Source organism: Nyctereutes procyonoides, unplaced genomic scaffold (assembly GCF_905146905.1).
Source record: "Nyctereutes procyonoides isolate TBG_1078 unplaced genomic scaffold, NYPRO_anot_genome, whole genome shotgun sequence".
NCBI lineage: Eukaryota > Metazoa > Chordata > Mammalia > Carnivora > Canidae > Nyctereutes > Nyctereutes procyonoides.
Window position 1 is genome coordinate 5,496,441 of NW_026575028.1, and position 12,059 is coordinate 5,508,499.

At 53.5% G+C, this 12,059-nt stretch overlaps 1 protein-coding gene across 1 annotated transcript in view; it reads left to right on the forward strand.

The window, feature by feature from the left end:
* The first annotated feature begins 1,674 nt into the window (after positions 1–1,674).
* The window catches only part of CCND2 (cyclin D2), a 30,258-nt gene continuing 19,873 nt past the window's right edge, over positions 1,675–12,059 (forward strand). Inside the window, exons 1-3 of the mRNA XM_055315450.1 lie at positions 1,675–2,182; positions 3,986–4,201; positions 6,854–7,013. Coding sequence (XP_055171425.1) covers positions 1,988–2,182; positions 3,986–4,201; positions 6,854–7,013 — 571 coding nt within the window. The 5' untranslated portion in view covers positions 1,675–1,987. The remainder of the gene's footprint in view (positions 2,183–3,985; positions 4,202–6,853; positions 7,014–12,059) is intronic.

Genomic DNA, 12,059 nt, shown 5'->3' on the forward strand with positions numbered 1-12,059 from the left:
AGTAGCAGGAGCCCCAGAGCTATTGGCTATGCAAATAGAGGGAGGGGAGACGGCGCCCCAAACTCTTACTCACCCTTTTAAAGCGATATCCCCCCCTTCCCCCCCACCCCTTCCGCCCCACCCTCGTTTAAAGGGGCTGGCCTCGGGGCCTGAGTTAATCGCTAGCACCTCTGGTTTATTCACTCCCCGCCTTCTCTATTCCACTCCCCCCGCTCCTTTCAGGGAACCGAGTGTACAGCTCACCCAGCCCCCCTTCCCCGCTAGCTCTCCACACCCCGGTTCGGGCCCCCGGCCTCCGCGAAGGAGGTGCTCGGTTGACCACGGTGTGTCCCGAGCCCTGACCCACGCCATGCTCCCTGCACGTGCCAGCTCCGCCAACTTGCCGGGGGCGCTGGGCTCTCTCCCCTTCCCCCCCAAGTGAAATTACACTGAAACCCGGGGGGGGGGCGGGGGGGAGGAAGAAGGTGAGGAAACGCCACCATATCCCCTGTAAAAGCAGCCTTGACCCGGGGATGCGTTAGAGCACATGTCAGAGCCGACTGCGCTGGCAGCGTCCCCACCGCAACCCGGCTCCCGGGGAGAAAGCCCTGGCTGGCGGGTGAGGCATGAACCCGGAGGGGTCGGCGAGGATGCCAGCGAAGGACACAGGATGGAAGTCTCGGGCCTCCGCGGAAAGGAAGGGGTGGTGGTGTTTGCGCAGGGGGAGAGAGGGGGAGCCAAACCTAATCCCTCCCTCGCCCCCCTCTCCTCCCCTCCCCCTCCCGGGCTATTTCCTAGAAAGCTGTATCAGTGTGGCCACGCTCGGCGCAGACACCTCGGGCGGCTTGTCAGCAGATGCAGGGGCGAGGAAGCGGGTTTTTCCTGCGTGGCCGCGGGCCGCGGAAGAACCGATGGTAGCCCTGCCCCCCCCCAGCCTGCGGCAGCCCAGACCTCTTCTCTCCTGCTCCCCATGGCGCCTGTAGCGCCCCCAAGAAGGGGAGGGTTTCTGCTTCAGGGTCACATTCTATCACGTCGGAGAAGCCGCCCCCTCCCTCCTAACACCCACCCCTTCCTCTCCTTCCTCTTCGCACACACAGGCGGGGTGGGGTGGGGGGGCGTTGTTCTGGCCCCTTTAATCGGGCTTTTGAAACAGCCCAAAGTGATCCAGGAGCTCAAACGTCCGGGACTGAATCTTTATCTCTGGATATCCGAGGTTGCTATTTTCTAAAATCGCCCTCCTTATTCTTCACTTAAGGGATCTGCTTCTAAATTGCAGGAGCCCACCCCATCTTCAAGTGATCCACTCGTCATTCTCGGATCTTACATGCATGGGCAGGAATGGAAAGGTCAATTTTGAAAAAGCCAAAGTTGGAGGGTCGTATTTTGGCACGATACGCCCACAGAATGTGCGAAATTAGAGGGAATAAGTAGGAATCGGTGGGGTTTTTTTGTGGGTTCCCCTATTCGGGGCCCCTGGCATGCAGGGCTGGATAGAGGGAAAGGGCCTCGGAGAGCTAAGGAGAGGGGTGGGGGGGCGGGGGACCGCGTTTGAAGTTAGGTCGGGCCAGCTGCTGTTCTCCTAAATAACAAGAGGGGAAAGGGAGGGAGGGACGGAGAGATTGAAAGGAGGAGGGGAGGGACGAGAGGGGAGGGAAGGGGAGGAGGAACCGGAGAGGGGAGCGAGGCGAGAGGGAGGAGAACTAACTGCCCAGCCAGTTTGCGTCACTGCCTCGCAGAGCAGAGAAGAGCGAGCAGGGGAGAGTGAGACAAGTTTGAAGGGGAGGGCAGGCAGAGTTAGCAGCCCCCGAGGCTCTCCTCTCCCACCGCCCTTCCCTCTCCTCTCTTCTCCCCAGCCTCTGTCTCTCTCTGCCCCATAACTTTTCTCTCGAAAACCCCCTATTTAGCCAAAGGAAGGAGGTAAGGGGAACCCTCTCCCCTCCCCCCTTCGAAACCCCCCAACTTTTCCAGTCCGGAGAAAGCAGGGGAGCGAGCGGGTACCCGACTGGCCATGGAGCTGCTGTGCTGCGAGGTGGACCCGGTCCGCAGGGCCGTGCCGGACGCCAACCTGCTCTACGACGACCGCGTTTTGCAGAACTTGCTCACCATCGAGGAGCGCTACCTTCCCCAGTGCTCCTACTTCAAATGCGTACAGAAGGACATCCAGCCCTACATGCGCAGGATGGTGGCCACCTGGATGCTGGAGGTAGGTCTGCAGACGGACTCCGTCTGTCCCCACCCGGATAGACGCCCACACTCCCCACCCCCGCCCCCAGCGCAGGGACCCTAAAACTGGGAGATGGCAGGATCCGCGCTCGCCTCCGCACTCCCGCGCGCGAGGTTACCCCGCGCCCTTTGGCGAGACGCGTGGCTTCATTTCTGTTCCCTGCAGGATGCTAGAAGAACTGGGGGAGGGGAGGGGGGGAGGAGGAAAATCTGGGAGAAACGAGACTGTCCTGGGGCGGGGGTGGGGGAGCATCCCGCGCGCGTGTGCCTGCATGTGGCTGCCTCTCCTTCCCACCCCCATCCTGATCTGTCTTTTGCGAAGCTGCGGCTGCTTTCGGTGCAGTGAAGATGGGAGTGGGAGCGTGGAATCGGGGCCCCAAAGTAAAAAAGAGCAGCCCCCCAAAGGCCAGAGCAAAATCGTCCTAGCCTCAGGTCCCCGCATGTGGTTGCGACTCCGCGTTGGCACTTGGGGGGGGGGAGGGGGGAGGAGAGAGGAGGAGAGAAACGGAGAATTCAGGAGCCCCGGAAGTCGCAATGAAGAAACGTGTGTTTTAGGGGAACCCAAAAGAACCACTTCTTTACCCTTGCTCCAAATCTTTGCCGAGCGAGCCGTGTGCCCACGTATGCACGGCTCTGGACCTGCCGTGGTTTCGCCATGTTGCTTTGCAAACTCCGGCTGGAAAGGCTGGAAAGCGTTGCCCGCTCGCCCCCCGCACCCCGTTAGCCCGCCCCCCCCCCCACTTGCAATAGTACCCTCTCCCCCAGCCCCCACCTCACGAAGGTTACTTACAGTTTGGCTTTCCAGTTTTCTCGGTGCGGAGATTTGGGTGGGGTAGGAAGGGGGGAGGAGGTGTGTGTAGGGGGGATGTCGGGGCGCCCCTAACGGAGAGGTCAGAGCCCCCGGTGCTCTCCCGCGGCGCCCCGCTCCTCGCCTTTCCCCCGGCTCCTCACCACCGTCCCCAGTTTCTGCCCTTGCGGGCCGCAGCCGGACGGACACTCCCGCCGCGGCGCTCACCCCTCCAACTTTCCCCTCGGGATCCAAAGCCCCAGGGGTTGAGATACAGACCTTTCCGGCACCCGAAATCTCCGTTTCGGGAAGCCTGGTTCCTCTGTGGGGTTTTCACGCCAAAAGGGCTTTTCTAGGATATTTCCTCGATTTTTAATTATTTTTTGAAACCGTCTCCCCAGGCTCCGAGTCCGCCGCCGAGGCTGCGGCTCTTCCTCTTCTCCTCCCTCCCCCCTCTCTTCCCCACCTCTCCCCACCCACCCCCCCAATAGCGGCGCCTGGGCCGCAAGGACGCCCCCGGACATTTTTTTCAATTGTCGGGAATGATAGAGCAGGGTCCGGGGCTCCGAATGAGACCAAGAAGAAGACCCCCGGAGCCTCCAGAATATTTTTATTGATTTTTTGAAAAGATGACGAAATCCAAAAAAGAGAGTGTGAGTGAGTTAGAGGGAGCAAAGAAGTCAGTAGCCAAAGGGAGCGTCGCCGAGCCTGGCGGCTACTGCGCATTTGTTTGCCTCCTCGGTTCGGATCTTGAGTTCACCTCTTTCTTACGTTCCTGGGGAGTACCCCAGCACCGACCATTTAGATTTACCCCGTTTTCCTCATCTTTATTCTTATCACATAGTCTACTCCCCTCCCCCTCCCCGCTGAAAAATTAAATATTTTTGCTTCTTTCCATAGGTTATGCCTTTTCATTTCTTTTTTTGTGTATGTGTGTTTTCCTGATATTCTTCCCTCCAACCACCCCCACCCAACCCATTCCCGCTCCCATCTTAGGTCTGTGAGGAACAGAAGTGCGAAGAGGAGGTCTTCCCTTTGGCCATGAATTACCTGGATCGCTTCTTGGCCGGGGTCCCAACTCCTAAGACCCATCTGCAGCTCCTGGGTGCTGTCTGCATGTTCCTGGCCTCCAAACTTAAAGAGACTATCCCTCTGACCGCAGAGAAGTTGTGCATTTACACTGACAACTCCATCAAGCCTCAGGAGCTGCTGGTAATGACAATCTCCTTTCTATTCCTCCTTCCTTCTTTGCTCTCTCCAGGCCTGGGGAGCTTCTAACTCCTGCTCCCCAAACAAATCCTTTGGATCCCAAATTACCACACTGCTGGAATTTTCACACTTCCCAGAAATAACGCTTTAAATACGAATTTTTTTGTGTTCCTACTATGTGCCAGGCACTATACTAAGCACTGAGGCTACATCCAGGAATAAGATACCCAGATACCCCAAGACATTTGTTGTGTCGGTGAAATTCAATTACAGTTGTGTCTGCGTGTGTGTGTGTGTGTGTGTGTTTGTGTGTGTTTGTGTATATGTGTGTAGGGGAAACCTGGAACACAGTGATAACATTTTAATTAAATTCAAATTCTCATCCACTGAATTCTAAGAAAATAGTTCGACTTCTCACATGGTAGGAATGTGCCCACATGATAGGAGTGTGTTGTTCTGTGTGTCCTAAGAATCTACAGTTCAAAGGTAACATCAATGGATAAACTCTCAAGATACCTGTACATAGTAGCTGTTAACTAAATATCAGCTCATTGACTTTGGAGCCAAGTCAAAATTTGGCCTTTTTATTGGAGGAATCTGAAGCCTGGGTTCCTAGCTCCAGCGGGGCTGTGACCTCTTTGCCATGACAAGGGTCCTGTCTTGACTGGTTTTCTGGCAACAAACCTTTTTCCCACCCAGTCTAACTCTTTTTCCCTGCAGCTTCGCACTTAAAAGCGTGTCCATGTTGCGGCAGTGTGGTTTGGGAGAGTGGCACCCAGGCCCACCAGGAGTGGTGCGCGCACCTTTCTCTGCGCTCTTTGCAAAGGGGCCCCCCTCTAGCTGCCCCTCCCCCTCCGGACTGGCAAGGCCTGCCCGAAGTGAAGTCCGTAGGGCCGGGGCTGGCTGCTAGAACGGAGCTCTTTGTGAGGGGCCTTCCTTTCTGGGGCTGGGCTGCCATCTAGTGGCAGACATGTGCAAGGTTGGGGGAGGAATTGCAGGGAATGCAGAGGGGCCTGAATGACTTCACCTTTGAACCGCTGCCAGATTTCAGCTGCTTCTGGTTTGGTCCGGGAGGCCCAGAAAGGTGCTTTCTTCTGGGAGATCTGCTTCCTTTAATAATAGTACAAGACGAGTGGTTTACACTCGCATTCCCCTGCGAGAAGAAAGGGCTGGAATTTCAAGCCATCTTAGAAGACACTGGTGGTTTAGTAATTTTATCTTTTTTTTTTTCCCCTCCACCCCAACGTCCTGTAAAAAGCCAAAGCCAACATTATAAAGCATGTAAAGGAAAGTTTGTTAGAATTCGTTGCCAGTTTGCTTTTCCTCATGGGAGACCAGGAGAATGAGTCTTCCATGTGGTTCATTTGTTTCAGTGTGATGGTGGGCCATGGTGTTCTTCAGGACACCCCAATTTTTCCAGGACCAGCCAAGCTAACTAATACTGTTCCTCCAAAACGCTGCCTTCCACACACCCCCCCCCACCCATTCCCCATCTATTTATCCCCAAAGCTGGGATCTGGAGGAGTCCTCATATATGCCCAGTGAGGGAGAAAGGAGGCACCCCAAATCACACAGCCACTTAGTGCTGCAAGAGGGGGGCTGGGGCTCTGGTTGCTGGCTTAGCAAATGGGAGATAGCCTGGGGGCTCTTAGGGCAAATGGGGGAGCAGGGTGCACAGGCAGGCAGGTCTCCACCATTCATTCTTATGAAGGCATGAATGGATAGGCCCATTTTCCCTCTGATTGCACATATTCTTAGGGTTTCCTTTTTGGCTTGGTTTACCTTGAGCACAATTCTCCAAATGCATCCCAGTAAGGGAGAAAAGAGGTTTCTCACGAGGTGGGCTGGTGATGAGAAGCCCTTGAGAGATGGGGGTTGCACTGGCCACCCTCAGCTTTGAACGGAGGGATTCCGTGACCTAGTACAAGCGCTTTCACTTTGCCCCATCACCTCTAGCTGCAACATGGGGTTGCTAGTGACCCTCTGGTGGGTCCTTTAGTCATGATGACAAAGGCCTATGAAGCTTTTAGGTGAAAGGGCACTCTGTGGCTGCGTGTCCTTTTCCCAAGACTTCTGCATTATTTGTAGAGGGGAAAGTTTTAAAGCAGAGAGAAGTGGCGCTTTCTGGCACCAGCTACAAGTAAGCTAATTGGTTGCCAAGGAGTTGGGCCCAGGAACCTTATTTTGAGCTTTATCTGTGTGCATCATTTTTGCCCCGAGGATTAAAAAGACTATTAATCCAGCGGTAGAGACACAGACAATAAATTACTACCTAAGGGCCACAATGACCTTGGCAGTATCTTATTGTAGGTTCAGCCTTCCGGATGGGCAGGCAACAGTACTGTTTGGAGGTTGGGATTGGCTGGGAGCGGGGAGCCAGACAGGAAAAGAAATGGCAGAAAGTAGAATCTTGGCAACAGCCACCTGGGCTCTCATTATTGCCCAGCGAGCCTGACACTGGAAGCCTAAGGAGATGTCAACAACTTCCAAGCTTTGGGGGTGGGGGAGGTACTGGGACAAATGGGCCCACCTCACCATCCCACAGCGTCCAAATGAGTGTCTTTAAAACTGGTCTGGATCCCCAATCCCAGTCCTGGGACAACAACAGGTCAGCCTCTGGGTTTTATACTTTTCTCTTCCTCCCTCCCTCATCAGGAGTGGGAGCTGGTGGTGTTGGGGAAATTGAAGTGGAACCTGGCCGCCGTAACCCCTCACGACTTCATCGAGCACATCCTTCGGAAGCTGCCGCAGCCGAGTGAGAAATTGTCTCTGATCCGCAAGCACGCGCAGACCTTCATTGCTCTGTGTGCCACCGGTAGGAGCAGGCCACAGTGGGGGGTGGGGGGTTTGGGGGGGTCGGGGGTCCTGGGGGAGTGGAAGCACACCCAGGCTGAAGAGTCCTTTTGGAGGGGGTAGTCAAGGGGAGGCAGCCTGGGGTACTACCTGGCATGGGCTTAAGAGGTTTAGGCGATAGGTGGTCCCACTAACCTAGACTACCAGGTTTCATGCCTGGGCTATTTTATTTACTTTATCTGAGCCTGGTACATTCTTTTTCTCCGCTCAACTTATAAATGGTTTATGAGGACGGGTGTGGTAAGGGAAAAAAAATAATGCCTGTTAAAATATTCTTTATGATGTCTAAAGTGCTCTTTGAAGATTATATGTACTGCTCTCTGGTTGTGTTTAAATCTTTAATCTTTTGAGGAAAAGGATGGTTTGGAGATAAGCCCAAGAGGAACTTTGGGGGGTGGGGGCAAATATAGGTTAAAAGAACACTGTCAAGATAAATTCGCTCCCTGCCCTGATAAGCAATAAAGGGAAGGCCGGAGGAGTTCTTTCTACTGTGGGGCACATACATGTAGCTGTTCCCTCTGCTGGATGGGGGAGTAAACCTGGCTGGCTCTCAGCAAGGACTCACGTTCTGAGCACTGAGTTTTGATGCACTCCTTCAAGTGCTGGTGTTTTGATTTTGGTTGCAACCTTTCACACGATAGTCACAACTGGCTTTTTCTTATGAAGAACTTTCCACCCACCATGTTGGTCCTACAATTGATACATAGTTCTCACTGGCCCATATGCTTTGCATTTCTCTAATAAACTAAAGGCAGAGGGTTGACAGGTCTCCTTAAACTGAACCTGGGCCAGTTTCTACCTTTTTTTTTTTGGTAGTGGCCATGGGAGAGACCCTGGGGCCTTAATCATCCAGGGGAGAAACGTCATAGAACCAACCATCTGGGCAGATCATTTGTTTGGGGATGGGGGGTGGGGGGAGGAGTGGGGAGGGGTGGGGTGCAGAGGGTTCATCCCAAGGTTGCCAAGAGTTGTTGAATTTTATAGTTGGGACTCTGGGGCTAACTTTTTTCTAATACCTTGTTACATGTTACTCGTGAGTAAATACAGATGGATCACACAGTAGGCAAGAGTGTATATGCTCTGTTTTCGGTCAAAAGGTCAGACTTTGCTACTTCTCACTGGATGACTTTGGACAGGCTGCTTCACCTTTGTGAACTTCAGCTTCCCTCTGCAAAACCCACCTGTGGATGCACGATCTTAGGGCCTTTTCAGGGTGGTTGGGAAAACTAAACTCAGAAAGGAGGCACTTTGTGAACCGAGGTGGTACCGATTGTGCACGTGTCTCCATCTCCCACTTTTAACTATTCCCATTGCCTTCATCCTCCGCCGGCAGAACCCCTTGCTCTGCCTTGACTGGCTTTGAATGTAGGATTTCTAGACATCCACAATTGATCCTAGAGGGGCACAGGTTTTGTTCTACTGGTTTGCTGTAGTCCTGCCCTTCCCAATCCAGGCGGTCCCATGGCATGTGTATGCATCCTGTGCCCCTTTGTGGGAGGGTAAACTGCCCTTCCTGCAGCCCTGAGGGGGCCATTCTTCAGAGCCCCCGTGGATACCTTGCTGCCTTTTAGACAGTCACCATTCTTTTGCTTCCTCTCTTCTCCTGCTGTCTGGCCTGGGGCCCTAGAGGTCAGTCCCTCATTGACTTGTCATTTTGTCTCCCAGGCCCTGCTGTCCCTTCCTCTCCATTGTCCTGATTCACTGTGGGGGAGGGGTCAACCAGTCCTTTTTTGCCTCTGGCCCTAGGACGGCTGACCCCCTGACCCTTAGCTCCCCCATTGCCCAGCTGTTAGCCAGAGTTCTGCTTTGACCTTGTCTCTTGACTGACAGATCTTTTAGGGTCTGTCCACCCATCCCTCCATTCTGATCTCTGATTGGGATAGAGATGGTGAGTGGAATTACCCAGGCATGGGCAGATCCCCAGATTCTGTAAAGGCCCATTCTCTCAAATTGGGGATCCCATCCCCCACTCTGGCCTTCCTTCCTAGATCCTTGACGTGGCTGCCAACTCCAAGGCCAGAGTAGGGAACACGGAACTCAGGCACTGAAGACAAGTCTAAGGGGTGGCATGGGAAGTCACAAAGACTGCCTTCTGGGAGACCGGAGCTAACTTTGGACAGGAAATGAGGAAAGATAGAAGGAACAACTCCAATCTAATGAAAACCACAAGTCAAGTACTAAGCCTTAGGTGTGGACTGGTCAGGGTGAGAGAGGGGTTCTCACAAGTTTTCAGAATCTGGGAAGGAGGGCTGTGTCTCACAAGGCTTTTCTTTCTCGATGGGTGCTTGAGTCTGAATGACTGAATTACATAGCATCCTTACTGTGTGGAGTTTTATAGCAGTTGTCCTGACAGTATAAAAGCCAAGGGCTGTTTTTCTTGGAGGACACATCTTCCAGTTAGATGCTGCCTTTTGGGGGCCCGGGTGTGACAAATGGTTGAGTGCCTGAGGCCATCTGGCAAGTAGTAAGTGCAAAGGGACTGAGAACCAAAGGTAGGTGGTGATGGATGCGGAGATCGTCCTTTCTGCTCCTTGTGTCTCACACTATTGTCCTGGTCCCCTAGTCCTCAATATTCTGCCTTGAAGCCCAGCAGACACCTGTAGCTGGGGTTCTGCAGGCCTACAGCGGGTCCTGAGGACAGGGTAGCCGACCCTTAAGGCTGTGTGGCTAGTTTATGGGAAAAGTTGGTTGTGAAAGAGCTGGCAGTGGTTCCCTAGTCTGTGCGGGGAGTGCATGTGTGTGTGTGAAAGGGGAAGAGAGAGCAGGAGAGCAGAGAGGGGCCGTGAGAAGGGGAGCGGAGCTGCAGTTTTCCTTTCTGGCCAGAGGGTAAGATGGTGGCAAGGCGGCGAGGTGCCCTCCTTCCCCCTCCCTCCTCAGCTCAAAATGGCTTCTAGGGGGAAAGACTGCCTAAGACTGTGCACAGTGTCCCTCTCGGGGCCAGTCATGGTCAGCGGAGGCATTGGGGTGAGAAGGAGACCTTCATAACTGTCAGCCTCTGGCATTCCCCTTCCCGGGGCTTTGGGTCCTGGGGAAGCAGAACTGAGCCTTCGTGTCTTCCTGGTTGCCGCCCTGATGGTAGAGCCCCCCAGGTCTGTAAACAAGGAAAGAAGGACCATGTAAGATGACTCAGGATCGCACTCTGGCACTGGAAGATTCTTGATGCATGATATCATGCTCAACAGATGATTCCAGTTAGTCTAGAAAAGACAATGACATTGAGTTTCAACGTGGTGGGGGTAGGGTGGAGGTGCATTGCCTCCTGACCCGAGGCCCCACATCTCCCTCTTTTTGCCTGCCCCCCCCCCCCCAAGGAGCTTTGCTTAGGCTCTTTGCACCATGTCACCACCCCAAGGCCCGAGCACCAATGATGAAGATAACCCTTGTGCCTTGTGTTGCCGGTCTTCCTGGTTTTCCCTACCTAAGGGTGCTTCATGACCTTCCATCATGAGGTATTGTAATGATAGCTGGGACCCAGACAGGGTAGGTGACTCGGCCCCTTATATAAAAAGGAAGGTTTGCCCTGGTGGTTGCTAGGTGGGAAGAATTTACAGCACCTTCCCCTCTCTTCTGAGCTTCTGCACTGCCTCCACAGCTGACAGGGCCCAGAGCTGAGGGGGGGAAGGGGCGCGTTCAACCGGCAGTGCAAGTGCACCCTGTGGGGACAGGCAGCGTGACAGGGTTATCTCACTTCCCATCTGGCTGTAAAATGAATGACTAACAGGCTGCTTGCTATTCTCCAGCCATCTCCCACTCCTTCCCCTCCCACCTAGGCTTTTGGAGTCACATGGGCATTAGCTTGGCTTGGCAGACCCATCCCGTGTGCTAAACCACCTAAACCTATCTCGGGGTGGTAGGTGAGGTGTGTGCTGCCCACATCATCATTTGGCCAACAGGCGCCTGGGATTCTGGCCTTTTTAACTTCCACCTTGCTGCAGGTTGGAGGAGGGGGGAGGGATGGGGGAAATGAGAGACACTGCCCCCCCTTTCCTGTTTTCTCTTAAGCCTCATGGCAAGTATCTCTCACCCCCTAGTGGTGATCAAGAGCAAAGCGGTCACTCTTGGACTTGAAGGTCTCCCTCACCATAGCCAAAACAATCGGCGCTAAACTGATGTGCAGAGCCATCTAATCTGTGCTTTCAGACCAGCTTAGCTCAGAAGTCTTTCTACAGTGACATCTTACTAGGGCATGCAGATACCAAGTTGATGAATATGGAGCCTTCGCTGTCCTTGCCCAGATTAAGGAGTCCAGTGGGGCCCCCAAGAGTGCCTGTGGTGGGCTTGGGAAGTTAAGTGGGCTGTGCAGGTCACAGAGCTTACTGGTGCCATGGCTACAACCCATTTCTCGGACTCCTGAGCCAGGGCTTGATTTTTAGGGCTTTTCTTGCACTTCTGATAGGAAGATCACACTGTATTCCTTAGTGGGATGTGGGAGGTAGCCTTGAGGAGCTATTCACATTCTGGTAAGTTATAAAGAGCATGAAGTCCACAGTCCAACAAGTCTTGACCTTAACCCTAGACCCAGGATTGAGCATTAGACAAGTCCAGAATTCATTGATTTGGGGCGTGTGGGTGGCTCAGTTGGTTAAGCATCTGACTCTTGATTTTGGCTCAGGTCATGATCTCTGAGTTGTGAAATCGAGCCCCAAATCTGGCTCTGTGCTGGTGTAGAGCCTGCTTAAGATTTTCTCTTTCTCTGCGCCCTCCTGTTCACACTCCCACCCCCGCTTTTGCATGATTATGCTTTCTCTCTACTCCTCCTCCCAAAAAAGAAAAAAGGAAAAGAATTCATTGATTCACCTGTAAAAGAAGTGTTTTGAAACAGATGAGTTTTACGTTTTTTGTTAATTAATACCTCACCACTACTACTTGGATGAGTAAGCAACCAATAGAGCTGGGATTCCCCTAAGGTGTGCCCCTTGCCTCCACCACTTCCCCAGGAGGTCATTTCAGAGGCTTCTAATATGTGGGCATTGTTCCTCAGCTCTGGGTGAACCACACCTGAGTGAAT